At 42.6% G+C, this 16,468-nt stretch overlaps 1 protein-coding gene across 1 annotated transcript in view; it reads right to left on the reverse strand.

Moving 5' to 3' along the window:
* The window catches only part of Klp98A (kinesin-like protein 98A), a 100,512-nt gene that overhangs the window by 45,352 nt on the left and 38,692 nt on the right, over positions 1 to 16,468 (reverse strand). Inside the window, exons 5-8 of the mRNA XM_068346637.1 lie at positions 16,151 to 16,233; positions 8,165 to 8,330; positions 6,639 to 6,808; positions 5,509 to 5,726 (exon numbers count right to left, since the gene is read on the reverse strand). Of these exons, the coding sequence (XP_068202738.1) occupies positions 5,509 to 5,726; positions 6,639 to 6,808; positions 8,165 to 8,330; positions 16,151 to 16,233 (637 nt within the window). The remainder of the gene's footprint in view (positions 1 to 5,508; positions 5,727 to 6,638; positions 6,809 to 8,164; positions 8,331 to 16,150; positions 16,234 to 16,468) is intronic.

Below are 16,468 nucleotides of genomic sequence, written 5' to 3' on the forward strand. Positions count from 1 at the left end.
GCTTAGGCCAAAACACAGGGCTTGGAATTGGTAGACAACCTTTCCAAAAACGAATCTCAGGAAAGGTTGGGAGTCTGGATGAATAGGAACGTGAAAGTAGGCATCTTTCAGGTCCAACGAGACCATCCAGTCCTCCTGCCTGACCGCTGCTAGGACCGACTTCGTCGTCTCCATCGTGAACGTCTGCTTGGTGACATACGCATTGAGCGCGCTGACGTCCAGCACCGGTCTCCAACCTCCTGTCTTCTTGGCCACCAGAAAGAGACGGTTGTAGAAGCCCGGGGATTGATGGTCCCGGACTATAACCACTGCCTTCTTCTGTACAAGGAGCGACACCTCCTGGTGCAACGCTAGCCTCTTGTCCTCTTCTTTGTAGTTGGGAGAGAGGTTGATGGGAGATGTGGTCAGAGGGGGTTTGCGGCAGAATGGAATCCTGTAACCCTCCCTCAGCCAACTGACAGACTGGGCGTCTGCACCTCTCTTTTCCCAGGCTTGCCAGAAGATCTTGAGTCTGGCTCCTACTGCTGTCTGGAGATGCGGAGAGTCAGTTTTTTCCTTTAGAAGCCTTGGAACTTTTCCTAGACTTGCTCCTGGAAGAGTCTGGACGGGAGCTTCCTCGGCTGGGGGCTCTACCACGAAAGGGCGGTATGAACCTCGTAGCAGGAGTATCAGCCACTGGGGTGCGATAAGTCCTGGGGACTGAGGTAGGAACCTTAGTCTTACGAGCCGATGAGGCCACAAGATCATGTGTGTCCTTTTGTATCAGGGCAGCAGACAAGTCCTTAACAAGCTCTTCGGGAAAAAGGAACTTCGAGAGCGGAGCGAAAAGGAGTTGAGACCTTTGACAAGGTGTGATGCTGGAGGAAAGGAAGGTACAAAGCTGCTCCCTTTTCTTAAGAACCCCTGACACAAACATCGAAGCAAGCTCGCCAGATCCATCTCTAATGGCCTTATCCATGCAGGACATTAAGAGCATGGCAGAATCCTTGTCCGCAGGGGAGGTCTTCTTGCTGAGGGCCCCCAGGCACCAGTCTAGGAAGTTGAACATCTCAAATGCTCTAAAAACACCCTTCAGGAAGTGATCAAGGTCTGAGAAGGTCCAGCAAACCTTAGAGCGCCTCATTGCTGTTCTACGAGGAGAGTCTACCAGACTTGAGAAGTCAGCCTGGGCAGAGGCAGGTACTCCCAAGCCTGGTTCCTCTCCTGTGGCATACCAAACGCCCGCTTTAGAAGTGAGCTTAGTCGGAGGAAACATGAACGAAGTCTTTCCAAGTTGTTGCTTAGACTGCAACCACTCCCCTAAAATCCTTAACGCTCTCTTAGAGGACCTTGCTAAGACGAGCTTAGTATAAGTAGACTTAGCTGGCTGCATGCCCAGCGAAAACTCAGATGGCGGAGAGCGGGGGATAGCAGAGACAAAGTGGTCTGGGTATACCTCCCTAAAAAGAGCCAAGACCTTACGAAAGTCAATAGAAGGTGGAGAAGACTTGGATTCATCCACGTCTGATGAGGGATCCAGGTGTGCAGCCTCATCATCAGACACCTCATCACCAGAGTGTAGCGAAGAGATCGGTAAGGTATGCTGAACAGCAGAGTCAGCACGAGCTGGAACAACAATATTTGTGGTTTCTTCCTCAAGACTCTGTTGAGGGAACACCTGAGGCTCAGTCTGCAAAGGCTGATCAAAAGAAGTAGCAGAAGGTAGGCGCATGGGTGGAGTAGGCTGACTCCTGGCATGAGTGTCTGAACTCAAGGGTTGCGCTTGCTGAGTGGTTGGCGGATGCGCAGTAACAAGTTCCTGAGGAACGAGTTGAGGTTCCTGAGGTGTGAGCTGTGAGCGATGAGGTAGTGGCTGCGCAGAACGCAGTAATTGTCTCGCGAGTTGAGGTTCCTGAGGCGCAAGGCTAAGGTGTTGAGGTGCTTGCCTTGAGGAGGGTTGAGCTCGCTGCAGCGAGAGCTGAGGAGACTGACTCATGGATGGGAGAGGTTGTTGTACCTCAAGAGAGTGTTGCCTCACTGGTGGAACTGCAAGTGGAAGCGGAGGAAGTAAGGTATAAGCTTCCTGTTCCCATTGCTGAGGTTGCCTTAAGGAAGGCGGAGGGAGCTGCACACCACTGGAAACAGTAAACTCAGAACGTGGTAAGGTATCCTGAGGAGCCTCAACATCGTACGCCTGGCAGGCAGTACTGCGGTCAGGCGGAGCGATCGCAGGAGGAGGTGTAACCTTCTCAGCCTGACACTCACGCATCAAGACCGCAAGTTGTGACTGCATGGACTGCAGTAGAGTCAACTTGGGGTCGGCAGACACTAAGGTCTGCTGAGGTAAAGCCTTAACAGCAGAGATCTGTTGCGGCAGAACCTTACTCCTCTTAGGAGGAGTGCATTCAACTGATGACTGCGGCGAGTCAGAGCTGATCCAATGACTGCAGCCCGGTTGAGTTCTTGAGGTCTGGACTCTGCGTTTGAGTGGTCTTGAGACCTGAGTCCAGCGTTTCTTCCCTGACAATTGATCAACAGACGAGTAAAAGACGGGCTCAATCGTCTGCAGGTGGGAGTGACGGTCTCTGGAAGACACGCCCGCAACCACCGAGGATACTTATGTGCGCCGATCAAGGCCTGCCGAACCCTTTTGCCCTTCGACATTGCTTCTCCCCTGGGCTTGGGAGCTTGCAAGAGGTCCCGGACTGGGAGGACGACTGGCACGCACAGAAGTATCCTCACGCACCACACTGACACTGACACTAGCACTTGGCACTGCACTGACACTAGCACTCGTCACAGCACTGGCACTAATACCACCCACTGCACTCTTGACCTTAAGTTCCTTGACTTCGGCCATAAGAGACTTATGATCACTAACCACTGACTCTACTTTGTCACCTAAGGCCTGAATGGCACGCAAAACAACAGACATATCAGGCTGAGGGCAAATAGTAGGTTCGGGGGTAGCCACTACAGGGGTAGGAAAAGGTAGGGGATCATGAGGTGAGGAAAAAAGTGAAGAGTGAGAAGAACTCCTCCTAACTCTCTCTCTCTCTAACTTGGTTGAATACTTAAGAAGACGGACAAAATCAAGTTCCGAAAGTCCGGCGCATTCCTCACATCGATCTTCTAACTGACAGGGCCTTTCCCTACAGTCAGAACAAGCGGTGTGAGGATCTACCGAGGCCTTCGGAATACGCCTATTACAAGACCTACATCGTCTATGGGTGGGGGCTTGTGAAATGTCAGACATCTTGAATCAAAAGAGTTAGCCAAGTGGGGTTTCAAAATCAAGCAAAAGATCGTTAACCGTTAATCAGGACTAAATAATAGCTATCTAAGCTAATATAGAAGTTTTCCAGTAAAGCGACAGCCGAAATCTGAGAGAAATACTTCACCAAAAGCCGTGAAAATACTCCAAGATCATAAGCGTATCCCAGAACATCTTGCCGGAAGCACGACAGAGGAAAAATTGAGGAGGTGTCAACAAGAAGTACTATAGTACCTGGCCACAGGTGGCGCTGGTAAGTACACCCCCTTCTAGTATTGTGATAGCTGGCGTATCCCTCCATAGAATTCTGTCGGGCAACGGAGTTGACAGCTACATGATTATCGGGTAAGTTTAATATTGAAAAAAAAACTATTTTGGTTTTAAGTAATGCCCAAGGATTTTCCTGCAAAATGGTAGAACAGGATATCCAATATGATATAAAAATACCAAAGAAATATTGACTCCCCTGCTCTAGGGCCATGGTATCAACGTGCAAGCCACAGACCCAGGATGCATAAAGGAGAACCATAGGTTCAGGCTCCATTGAACCCCATCACAGCACCTCCAATGCTGAAAATTATCTGGCAGCCGATGATGTCATCATCGAAAACCAATACTAATACTGGAGACAATTCTAACGGTGCGCTATCTTGTGCCCAGCTGCCACCTTCCATACCCGAAGTGGGATTCAAATGTTCCCCTTCCCTATACAAAGCTAGAGAGGAGTGATGATCTTGAAGACCACACAACACCTTCCCAAGAATAAGCCTATCCCTTGTCAAACCCCTATATTGGGGCTAATGTTGTGTGATCTCAAGGACTAATGCAAAAGCAAAAACGGAGTTGAACCGTGAGACATAATGGACATAATCTACAACAAAGCAAACAACTAAATCATGAGTTAACAAGTCAGACACTCACCAATAAGAGAAAAAACTCTTAAGAAGAAGCTAGATGCCTGACATTATTACTTAGCTGAGGGACCTCGTTGATGGGAACTCTCCTATCCAATTTCCCCTCGTAGGTGCCAAGAATATAAAGTCCTTATTTATACATTGAAACAAGCTCGTTCTGTAACGTAAGCTACCCTTTACTGCCCTGGGTACCTATTTACTTACTTTTGCTTCAAATATTCCAGGAAAAGCTATTCATTTAAGTACCACATATAAAGTAAACTCCCCTTTTTCTATAATTTTTTGAGGAACAGATTATCAGTTTTCTCGTATAATGCTTTGTATTCATAAACAAATATTTTCTGCATGTCTCTTAGGTATATTCTTATTTCTTTGTCTGCTTGTTTATATATTTACAATTTTCACGTTATGATTATGCTGAAAGATGTAAAAAGTGTCCGAGACAATACCTGAATAGACCACAATCATAAAACTTGCTTAGCAAAATAGACAGACACGAAAGTATTATGTGAGCCAGTCTTGCTCATGAGTCCACATTTGGTAAATGTAGTATATACATATTTGTATGTGGTACAATATTTTTTCATTTACAGGAAGAGGCTCACCACTGATTAGTAAATAGCCCTGAAATATGGTGATTATATCCATGTAATTCTCAGTGGTGAGGAAAATCCCTGATAAAAGTCCATAGTTATACAAACTATTCTATTCAATCACTCTACAAAAACACTTTGAAGCCCGATTTCTCAAAATATGAAATTGTTGAAGAAAAATTACTGCTACTTACTTTAGACCAATTTTTGTCATTTAAAAATATGTAATAACTTTACACACACAAAAAATTAAAAACGAAAAGACTTTCCAATGTACAACGTTTTGTGTATAAAATTATCTTCCAAATGGTTTTTAAATAAAAAAAATTGGTTGAGAAATAAAAAAAGAAGATGAGAGTTTGAATTAACCCCAAATGTATTTGGTGGTGGTTAAAAGGACTTTTACTGTACTATCATCATCAGTGTCCTTATAAGGAGCACAGATGGAACCATATTTAAACTACATAATTACCATGTAACAGGATGCAACCTACTTAATGGCTCACTGAGTATCATTATTTCTATCACTTGATGATATCTGTACTGAGCAGATATTCCAAAAACGAAATTTTTTTTGCCAGTTCACATGTAAACATTTAGTCAGTACAAGGAGATCAATACTGATACTGTAAATCTTAGATGCAGTAATAAAATAAACTATAGAAACAATTTCTAAATAGTAAAGTGACCAAAATTAGGTTTGGGATCTGACTGAATAAATCGACTGAAATCCAACATGAGTACTTACTTGCTATCATGATAGTTTTTGAATTTCCACCCAGAGAATCTTTTAGTAGCCATGTAAGGACAGAGTCTCTGTAAGGGATGAAGACAGATTTTCCTGCTGTTTTTGCTGCTTGCTCAGCAAGTGCACTGATGACTGAACCAAGGGTAACTAAGGACTTGTTGATATGAGCACCCTCTTTCAACCTTTGTCCTGTTGCTCCTGTTGCATCTGCTCTCTCACTGTGGTGTAAACAAAACAATTCTTCACTTTCTTTGAGGCATACAACTATCGAGAAACCAAAGCAATGTATTGAAAAACTTTAAAAATATAACTTGTGCCACATATTTGCAGACAAGTAAAGATATACTTTTAACTAGAATATGTACTAGAATTATTAGCCTTTTAAGTACAAATTCAGCAAATTCCCTAGAGTAGAATATTTCAACCATATCATATCTGGAGAAGGTTATACGATAACAATTGTACTACAAATCTAAAATGTCTTACGAGAGTTATATAGGCAAAGTCAACATACTCCCTTGTCAATACCAAGTAGTAAGCAGAAAAGAAATTTTCTGATATTCAAAAGACAATTAACTGTTGTGCTAATACACAAACAAATTAGCTATTTCAGTCAATCATAAAGTAAAATTTGGAGAGATGAATATAAAGATGATCCTGTCATGTTGTTTACGTCTTACAAGTAACAATGAAAACATCATACTTATGAGGAGTGTTATAAATCTAATTTCTTTTCTTGTGTGATGCTGGCAACAGTAGGGAGACAATTTACCATTTTTGCAAATTCTACATGGGAATTCAACTCAAGATCCACTACCTTTGCCTACTGTTTCTGGACAAGCATTATGGTTTTGGAAAATATTTATATCACTGAAACTTTCCTAATCTCAACATGAATATCTGCACAATTCTTATTGCTGTAAAATATTATTTTGAGTTTGGATATCTGTACTACTAACATTAATGCATCTAAATTAAATGTAAACAAAAATATATAGCAACAACATACAGAATTTGGCTAATCATAATTCATTTGAACCTGTTTCTACAATTCCTGAAAATGCAATGGTAACAGAAAAAAGCACAGTATAAGGAATCTTAATCCCTTCAGTACTGGTCTAAGAACTTACCTTCCAGCTAAATCGACCAAGTGAATCTTAGAACGAGTTTCCAAAGGTGTGTCTGACAGAAGTTTAGCTTGAATAAATGTAACAGTAAATATTGCATGGCTTCTGGAGCTGGTATCATTCATGTGGGTGCTAGCAGTAGTTCGATGGGAGTTACCTCTTTTCATTAGTTCCTGCAATATTTACAAAAAGATATGAAGCAGTCAACTTACAATAATTCTTTAACCAATAAGTAGAAACTTATTTTGTTTCCTGAGTTTTAATACTTAACCCTTTTACCCCCAAAGGACGTACTGGTACGTTTCACAAAACCCATCCCTTTACCCCCATGGACGTACCGGTACGTCCTTGCAAAAAAATGCTATAAAAATTTTTTTTTTCATATTTTTGATAATTTTTTGAAAAAATTCAGGCATTTTCCAAGAGAATGAGGCCAACCTGACCTCTCTATGACAAAAATTAAGGCTGTTAGAGCAATTTAAAAAAAAATATACTGCAAAATGTGCTGGGAAAAAAATAACCCCCTGGGGGTTAAGGGTTGGAAATTTCCAAATAGCCTGGGGGTTAAAGGGTTAAAAGAGATGCAATGTCATATTTTGTGCGCCCATCAATTACATGTCTTCCAACTGCTGCGACTATTGCACTATTTATTTTATGCTTTACCTGGAGAATTCTGCTAACTAGAAGAGCAAGAAGAAAGGTATTTGTAGATTGAAAGGCTTGGATTTACGGATATTGAAAATTACGTATCGCACTGTACATTTTGTGCACAAGTTCATACAAAACACTGATCTCTATTTTTAATAACTCAAACCAATATAATTAAAAGATATAACTAAGTTTTTTAAAAGTTATTTATCTAACAAGGGACCTTTTAATTGGTAAAATAATAGTGATACTCTTTGCTTTATTTCACAAAAATTTTATTATCATAATAAACATTTTTATTTTCATACTCACCTGATGATTATATTCCTTTCCTTCTTCAAGCTTGACATATCAATATTAATACACAAAACTAAAAATTTCCTCTTCTTCGTTTCAAGAGGCAACACCTTTTACTCATCAAAGCAACATCTGATGAATGTTGGTAACCCACGGAGTGGCTCGTTGCACTAGAAGTCTTGTCTCCAAAGTCAAAACTAATATCCTATCCTCTTGAATAAACCTTCATCTAAACATGAAAAACAAAACACCCTCACTACTCTCATTGACATACAAAGATACTCCAGAAGAAGACACCACAACTAACACACTCGCAAATAGAAGTGAACTACTCTCACTGACATACAAAACTACTCCAGAAGAAGATATTCTAATAAAAAGTTAAATCAATACCACAAATTTTAATCAGTCTTTTCCAGTCATCCCTTTTCACAGCATATCGATTGCTTTTTACTTTTACTTAAAGTTCAAAATTATGTCATATCGATTGCTTTTTACTTTTACTTAAAGTTCAAAATTATGTAATATGTATTGTTGACCATATTTGCACTTTAAACAAATATAAATTGAAGGATTTACTCTACCTGAATGTCTGGGTAATGATGTACTAAGTGTGTTGAGAGATCCTGTACATATGGACCCAGCTTTGGATGTTCTCTCACCCTTAGGCTGTGAGTATCATTATGCGCACCATGCCTCAAGAGGTCCTTAACTCGTTCATTGTAGATTTCTAGATAGCTAACCTCTACCCTGAAAAGTTCAAATTATCATCAATATCATTATTTCTAGATAAATTATAACCCTAATTGGAAAAGCAGGATACTAGAATCCCTAGGGCTTCAAAATGGAAAACAGCATTGAGGAAAGAAAATTAATAAACTACAGTACAGTATACAGTACAGTATATAAAAATGGAGTTTTTATGATAAAACAAAGTTTTATGAATACTTACCTGGCAGTTATATATATATAGCTGATATCTCTAAACCGGCAGAATTTTTCAAAACGAGGCAACCGCCTTGTGGTGGTTGGGAGGTAGGTGGTAACACCCGTCACAGGGTGGTCCAAGGAATCATTCCCATGTCTAAGACTTCAGTTCATCTATGCCCGACTTGTCTCCTGAGGGGAGGTGGGTGGGCCTTAGAATATATATATAACTGCCAGGTAAGTATTCATAAAACTTTGTTTTATCATAAAAACTCCATTTTTATGAATAGTACTTACCTGGCAGTTATATATATATAGCTGATTCACACATTTGGAGGAGGGAAACAGACAGTAAACATCGTTGGGGAAACAACAAAAGAGTTGTAGGAGATAAAAACACCTTGATTCCTTGCCTGCTAAGGTAGCTGATTCAAAGGTACAGCCTTTAGAGTGGCTTTCCCTTAGGAGTTATCCAGGAGTAAGCCTGCAAAGCTGCAAAAAACTCAATCGAGTCTGTCAAAGGGATAAGACCAACAACTTGACTAGACTTCAGAAACTACCTTCGCCCCATATAATAAAAACTGCAACCTTACTCAAACTAACCACCTAACCCTGCAACAAAGACATAAACTATGTATCTAGACTGAGGGAACCGCACCACAAGACGAAGTCCACAGACCATCATAAAAACACAAGCCCTCATACATGCATATAAACCAAGGTTGAGTGGGGTTATTAACTCCTTTGCCTAACACAGAAACCGCAGCTATGTATAGGCCCAAGGTATAGCACTTGCCAAAGTCTACTCTCACCTCTCTAAGTTAATGAGAAGCGAAGACAGAGTTGCTCCTCCAGAAAATAGCATCCATGAATAGCCTAACTAACATATATTCCTGATATGCCAGAGAGGTAGCAATGGCTCTCACTTCGTGAGCCCGTAATTTCAACAGGGCGAAGTGTTCCTCCTCACAAAAGAGGTGGGCTTCCCTAATTTTTTCCCTCAGGAAAAAGGACAAAACATACTTAGACGGGTTTTGGCAGACCTTTCACTGAACACCAAAACAAGTTGGATGCACAGCTCACGTTCATAGTGTGAGCCAAAAAAAAAAAAAAAAAAACTTGAGGGACCTAACTGGGCAGAGGAGTCTTTCCTTCTCTCGACCCACTAGGTTCGTGAGGTTAATGACATCAAACGTCGTAGGACAGGGTTACGAAGCGTTCTCGCTCTTTACGAGAAAGATGAACCTTAAGCCACAAACTGCCCTATCCTAATTGAAGTTCACCCTCTTCCCAATCGCCTGGACTTCGCTGACCTCTTGGCATTCGCTAGAGTCATAAGGGAGAGGGTTTTCTTGCTACAACCCGAAGAGAGGCTAGCGAGATAGGTTCAAATTTCTTGGAGCACAGAAACTTAAAACACCACATCCAGGTTTAAGAGTACCTATTACGTCGTCTGAAAAGACCCAATGAGGTCCTGCAAACCTTAATTTTGGGACAACTCTAGGCCTCTATGCCTAAAGATGGCGGAGAGCATACTGCTGTATCCATTGATGGTAGATACAGCCAGCTTAGCATCCTGTCTGAGGTACAAGAAGAAGTCTGCAATCTGGCTCAGAAAGGTAGTGGATGAGGAAACCTGTGCAGCCTGCACCAAGCTCTAAAGGTCTCCCACCTAGATCGGTAGACTCTTTGTGAAGAGATCCTCCTTTCTCTGGCGATAGATTACGTCGCTTGTGCCGAAAAGCCTCGAGATCTGACAAGCTTCTAGTCAGTCTGAAGGAAGTCAGTTGAGAGCAAGGGGGGGTAAGATGATACCTCTCGAAGTGGGGCTGTTTGAGAAGATCTGGACTTGCCGAAGTCTTCTTGGGAAGTCCATCAACATGCCCATCACTTCCGAAAACCATTCCCTAGCAGGCCAGAATGGAGCCGCTATGATCATTCGCCCCGAATCGAGGAGAGCGAATTTCCTGAAGACCAGATTGATGATCTCGAACGGGGGCAACGCAAACATGTCCACCCCTGTCCAATCCATCAGGAAGGAGTCCACTGCCAGAACTTCCTCATCCGGGACTAGGGAGCAGCAGTAGGGGGTCCTCTTCTTCCAGTTGGAGGCAAAAAGGTCTGATACAGGTCTGCCCCACAACATCCAGAGACTGACAGACTTGCGGGTTGAGAGACCATTCTGAGGGAAAAACAAGTCTCTTCCTGCTGAGCATGTTTATCCCGATGATTCTTGCCCTAGAACAAACCTCCTTTCTAGATCCAAGAAATCAAAACGAAGGCGTCCTTGATCTTGACACACGATTCGACTAGTGTCATCACGAAGTCCTAGATTCTCATGTTCAAAGTCATGCCCCATGCTAGAACTTTGACATCGAGCGTCCTGAAAGACGAGGCGCCGATCGTCCCGTAAGATGTGGCGCCGAAAGTCCTGTAAGACATGATGCCAAAAGTCCTGTAAGACGTGGAGCCGAGAGGTTAACGGAGCAAGACGCTGAACGTTCTAAAAGACAAGGTGCTGAGCGTCCTGGTGTCAGAAGAGACTCTTCTTGCTGACAGGAAGACCTAATTATTCGATAGGCTCAACATTATCTAAAAATCAAGATACAGGGACGCTCTGATTTCTCCAGAGAGCAGCATTCCGCTACATAAAGCAAAAGTTACGTGAACATGAGAGGGGCGGAGCTGAGATCAAAACACACGCCCGAAACTGACCCATTCTTCCTTATAAACAAACCCCAGATAAAGTTTGATTGCATAGCCTGCCACTTAGACTCCTCTCTAGAACTGGGAGAGAGAACCGTTGTAGCTAAAAACTAAAGGAGGTTTCCCTATAAAAGGAAAAAGTAATCCTCCTTCAGAAGAAGTACTGACCAAAGGTCTGCTCCCCTCTTCTCCAAAGATTTTGATGTCTCCGTGGAGGACTTTGACTTCTGGACGAAGGCGTAAAGAGCATTTACGTCCAGGACCGGACAAAAGACTCCCTCTCCCAAAAGAGAGACATTGAAGTTGCAAAGTCGGTTAGGCAGAAAAGTCTTATCGGAGTAACTAACAAAGGAGGATTCACTAGGAAAAAGATTTCGCATCCATCCCAGAAAAAACACGGACCAAAGGTCTGCTCCTCTCTCCCAGGCTCGCCAGAAGTAGCAAAGTCTGGATCCTACTGTTGTTAGTCATCAAAGGTTTCTGTTTTAAGAAACAAAAATTAATATATTCTTAAAGCTCCATTAATGACCACGTGAAAACTCAGAGGGTGGGGAACATGGAGCAACAGAACTTAGGATCCTCTCCTTCTGTTAACCTCAAACAATTCCACAGGAGAAAAGTGATCACTAAAGTCATCCTTGACAGAGCTTATAAGACTTGGCGTCGCCCTGAAAGGACAAGGCGGCGATCGTCCTATCATCCTGAAAGACGAGGCTGCCCTCGTCCCGAAAGACGAGGCTGCCCTCGTCCCGAAAGACGAGGCTGCCCACGTCCCGAAAGACGAGGCTGCCCTCGTCCCGAAAGACGAGGCTGCACTCGCCCCGAAAGACGAGGCTGCACTCGCCCCGAAAGACGAGGCTGCACTCGCCCCGAAAGACGAGGCTGCACTCGCCCCGAAAGACGAGGCTGCACTCGCCCCGAAAGACGAGGCTGCACTCGCCCCGAAAGACGAGGCTGCACTCGCCCCGAAAGACGAGGCTGCACTCGCCCCGAAAGACGAGGCTGCACTCGCCCCGAAAGACGAGGCTGCACTCGCCCCGAAAGACGAGGCTGCACTCGCCCCGAAAGACGAGGCTGCACTCGCCCCGAAAGACGAGGCTGCACTCGCCCCGAAAGACGAGGCTGCACTCGTCCTGAAAGACGAGGCTGCATTAGTCCTGAAAGACGAGGCAGCATTAGTCCTGAAAGACGAGGCTGCATTAGCCCTGAAAGACGAGGCTGCATTCGTCCTGAAAGACGAGGCTGCATTCGTCCTGAAAGACGAGGCAGCATTCGCCCTGAAAGACGAGGCAGCATTCGCCCTGAAAGACGAGGCTGCATTCGTCCTGAAAGACGAGGCTGCATTCACTTTGAAAGACGAGGCTGCATTAGTCCTGAAAGACGAGGCAGCATTCGCCCTGAAAGACGAGGCTGCATTCGCCCTGAAAGACGAGGCTGCATTCGTCCTAAAAGACGAGGCAGCATTCACCCTGAAAGACGAGGCTGCATTCGTCCTGAAAGACGAGGCTGCATCCGTCCTGAAAGACGAGGCTGCATTCGTCCTGAAAGACGAGGCAGCATTCGCCCTGAAAGACGAGGCTGCATTAGTCCTGAAAGACGAGGCAGCATTCGTCCTGAAAGACGAGGCAGCATTCGCCCTGAAAGACGAGGCAGCATTCGCCCTGAAAGACGAGGCAGCATTCGCCCTGAAAGACGAGGCTGCATTTGCTCTAAAAGACGAGGCTGCATTCGTCCTGAAAGACGAGGCAGCATTCGCCCTGAAAAACGAGGCTGCATTCGTCCTGACAGACGAGGCAGCATTCGCTCTGCAAGACGAGGCTGCATTAGTCCTGAAAGACGAGGCAGCATTCGCCCTGAAAGACGAGGCTGCATTTGCTCTAAAAGACGAGGCTGCATTCGTCCTGAAAGACGAGGCAGCATTCGCCCTGAAAAACGAGGCTGCATTCGTCCTGACAGACGAGGCAGCATTCGCTCTGCAAGACGAGGCTGCATTAGTCCTGAAAGACGAGGCAGCATTCGTCCTGAAAGACGAGGCAGCATTCGTCCTGAAAGACGAGGCAGCATTCGTCCTGAAAGACGAGGCTGCATTCGTCCTGAAAGACGAGGCAGCATTCGTCCTGAAAGATGAGGCAGCATTCGTCCTGAAAGACGAGGCAGCATTCGTCCTGAAAGACGAGGCTGCATTCCTGTCTTGAAAGACTTAGCGCCGAGCGTTAAGGCAAAATGATATTCACTATGCCGCTCGGCGCGTTCGGTTCCGACCAGAGGGTTCATAAGGCCGACTGGCGCTCTGGGACAAAAACCGAGTCAATGATGGTTTGTAAGCATTGATATTAGCAGAGAATATCTATGACTTAAGAATTGCCATTAAAATCAAAAGTGATGCAATGCAAAATTCTAAAAGCAGTGTAAGAATCTTAACGTTCAACGCTCTTTGCTTTACCATGGCAAGGGCGAGCATTCTGGGAATGTTAACAGGAACGCTCGCGAGGGCGTTTGCTCGTGAGCTAACGCCTCTCGTTTCCTTTCGCCGATCGACGTTCCTTCTCCCATGGGCCGGGGAGCTTGGAAGAGGTCTAAGGCTAGGAAAACAACGTCCCTGTGCTGAAAGAATCCAATGCCTAACTTAGCACTGAAAACTTGCACTATTAAACTCTTACACAAAAAACCATAATTAGTCCTGCCCGTTGTGAGAGAACTTATTCTTCTGCCACGGGCTTGAATGAGAAAGCAAAATCGTCTCTAGTACTTGCTATATAAACTGTAACAAAATATTTTTATAGAATATACATACATATACTAAAGGCACCTCCCCCAATTTTGGGGGGTAGCCGACATCAACAAGAACAAAACAAAAAAGGGCAAGAGTTGAGAATAAAAATAGATGTTGAAGACACTCACCCGGTAGTTACATATAACCACCGGTAAAACTAAATGTCATAAATACCTACCCGGCAGTTACATACAAACGCCGGGAAAGTTATACGTTAAAGATTAAAATGAACAGAAAAAAGGGAAAACAAATGTAATCCACAATTAATTCAAAGGGAATTCCAAAACAAGCGAGTTGTAATGATAAAAAGAACAGATATAGCAATAACGTATCTATATATATAAATGTAAACAATAGGAACATATAAATGAAAAAGCTACTAAAACTAGAATTTCCATATAAATTAGTTGTTGTTGGAGAATAATAGCCAACACTTTAATTCCCATATAGAAAAGAACGCTACCAAGGCATGTTGGGACTGCACCGATAGTAACGAGTAACAGCGCAAATTAACCATACGCTAGTTCTATTTAATTTATGAAATTAGATCGATGATTTAAAGAACGAACACCAAATGGACAAACATTTCTTTAAAATTCTACATTAAAAGTTAAAAAACTTATATAAGTGGAATTCCTCCCATTCTTTGCATAAAACAAATAAAGAGAATTGCAAGACATACATGAAGATTACATCACACGACTGTGACGTCATAGAGTTGCCTGAACGCATTTCCGTCATCAGGATTAAAAACTTCGCAACTAAAATATAGTGCACAAACAAAACCTCTGCATACAAACTGTGAGGTTCAACCGACACTTTCGGTAACCTTATGTTGCATACATCACTCGCACAAACACGAAAATTAAGTTATCACTCATGATAAACAAAGTAAATAATAATAATAAATCACGATTGCCAAAACCCTAAATCAGTGTACTTCACCAAACGAAGTCCAAAAAAGCGAAGAAGGGAAAATGATTCGAAAAACTCTCAATGGTGGACCAACGATGTTTTCGATCCAGCCGGCAGAGATGAACTGAAGTCTTAGACATGGGAATGATTCCTTGGACCACCCTGTGACGGGTGTTACCACCTACCTCCCAACCACCACAAGGCGGTTGCCTCGTTTTGAAAAATTCTGCCGGTTTAGAGATATCAGCTATATATATATAACTGCCAGGTAAGTACTATTCATAAAAAGTAATGGATAAATACTATAAATATTCTAAGCTCAGTGATGATGTTGAAATATACCTGTAATATATAAACTATGAAGAGACTTGCATCACCACATTCAACATAAAAACATTTGTTGCAAGTTCGAACTTGACAAAAAGTTATAAAATAATTTTTCTTCTTATATCCAAACCTCTTAATTTTTCTTATACTTAATTCCTCAGTTAAAAAGGAAACAAAAAGAGCACCTGGACAATTGCATAAAAAAAGAGCTAGGAAAGACCATTTTTCACAACATAACAAATTTTTAAAATAAACTGTTTCCTCTCTATACAGACCTCAGATCTTCAAAATAAAGAGGTGGGAGGTGGAGGTGGGATAACCATTAAAAGTTATTACTTTCCTAACAACAATTATTCACTTTTGACCTTCAACTTAGGACTTAAGGGGAGTGGTTAAAGTTTAAAGGTTTAAAGGCCACTCATGAATGGCAGAGGCAAGGAACAGTGACATTGCCCCATTGAGCAGGACAATCAGCATTAGCTTTATTTTATTTATGATGATTTTCATTTCTCTTATTATTCCAGTGTTCCACCTTTTAAAAATTTCAACATTTAACTCAGATTTTGTGCTTAACACACCATGTTCCCTGTGGGTCCCTTTCCTGCATTCCTTTATAGCTTCTTTCATTACTTGCATAAAAAGTAAAGGGTTCAGCAGTGATCCTTGATGGACACCTAAAATAAATGACTATAAGGCCAGTAAAATATATTCTTAATCAGAGCAATACATGTAAAGAAAATAGCAATGGTTGAATTGGCTCTTCCTACCATTCTTGGGAACTCATTCTTCTTGAAGTAATGTAGATCCTCTGCCTCCTCTTAATATAATGGGTAAAACCTGTGTAATCATCATGTATTAAATGTCATAATTAACTGCACTTAATAATTAACTACACTTAGCTAATTAGATAAATGTGACTTACTTGTAAGTTGTTCCAGCTTCCCTGCCCTCTGCCATACTAGAGAAAAGAGCTTCACATATTCTTGGGATCAAACCTGGATTGTTCTGAAAAAAATAAAAAATAATGATATTGAGAATGCTTGTAAAATCAAGATAAAAAAATTCTAATAAAGAGAAGTTGATATGTATATAAAGTTCAAAAGGACTTTATTAGTAGCATGTCCAGTTAGAGTATATTATTTCATAACATAATCAAGACCAATTTTAGATGAATTTGAGCTATATAGTCTGGCACTGAGGCCTGAGAGGCCAAGCAGTGCAAAAGTGTACCTGGGAGTAA

The sequence above is a fragment of the Palaemon carinicauda genome, chromosome 22, assembly GCF_036898095.1.
Source record: "Palaemon carinicauda isolate YSFRI2023 chromosome 22, ASM3689809v2, whole genome shotgun sequence".
In the NCBI taxonomy this organism is placed as follows: Eukaryota; Metazoa; Arthropoda; class Malacostraca; order Decapoda; family Palaemonidae; genus Palaemon; species Palaemon carinicauda.